General features: G+C 44.2%; 1 protein-coding gene across 1 annotated transcript; it reads right to left on the reverse strand.

Annotated features, from left to right (window-relative positions):
* Nucleotides 1-237: 237 nt before the first annotated feature.
* On the reverse strand, nucleotides 238-597 carry LOC122296950 (probable WRKY transcription factor 65). Its single transcript, XM_043106746.1, has one exon. The coding sequence runs from the start codon at nucleotides 595-597 to the stop codon at nucleotides 238-240; it is 360 nt and encodes a 119-aa protein (XP_042962680.1).
* Nucleotides 598-908: the final 311 nt, after the last annotated feature.

The raw sequence follows: 908 nt of genomic DNA on the forward strand, positions 1-908 counted from the left end.
ATTGGTGTCAATTCGTCTGACTAATAACTCAGCCTCAAGCACTCTGGTGACCAACTTCACGTCCTTCTGGCCAACATGGATGCTAATGGTATGCAGAGAAAAAATTCACAAAAACGAAAAGCAACGAAATAGAAAATAGTGAAAAAAAGTAACAAAGAGAATCAGAAGCACGAAATGCAAACAATTTAACAAACTTGGGGTAGGGGATTTGCTAGGGTGGGTCTAGATGCACACGTGTCAGCAGATCTCGAGTCGTGGTCCCACGTCATGGAAGACGACGGAGCACTCCGGTAGCTCCCTCATATTGGCATAGAGCGACTCGTCCTCCTCCATCATTGGGAAAAACTCATCACGTTGGCGTTGCCTGAACTCCTCTCTGCAAAAATGGGGCTCTCGAGCACTGTCGAAGACGTCGTCTCCGCTGAACCAACTGAACTCATACGACGACTCGTCCCCTATATCCACGAACTTCTCCTCCGGCTTGAGCTTGGCGCTTGCGACGGTTTCGGGCTTTACCAGTTTGTTCGTCAAGTGGTGGTTTCTAGAAGCCGGCCACGGATGGTTGGGCTCGCAGGAGTGGGTCTCTTCGTCTCCCATGGTTTGTGTATAAGTTTCTATTTCTGTGGAAAACGCCCTTGTTTTAAAGTCGGGTCATATGGGTTCGATCCAGTTTGGTTTTGTTTGGGTCGAGTCATCTCGGATTAGTTTCTAAAATAATGTATTGCGGGTTGGGTCGGGTACAGAACCGGCTTTACAAGATCGAGTTGTAGGCCTAAGTATGATTTATCAGTTTTAAGGTGTATAAATCAAAAGAACTGCACGAGTTTTATACATTCTAAAATTATATGTAATATTATTCTAAATAAATTGCATTAAAATAGAAGTAAGTCAATAAATCTAATAACCCA

Source organism: Carya illinoinensis, chromosome 15 (assembly GCF_018687715.1).
Source record: "Carya illinoinensis cultivar Pawnee chromosome 15, C.illinoinensisPawnee_v1, whole genome shotgun sequence".
Taxonomy (NCBI): Eukaryota; Viridiplantae; Streptophyta; class Magnoliopsida; order Fagales; family Juglandaceae; genus Carya; species Carya illinoinensis.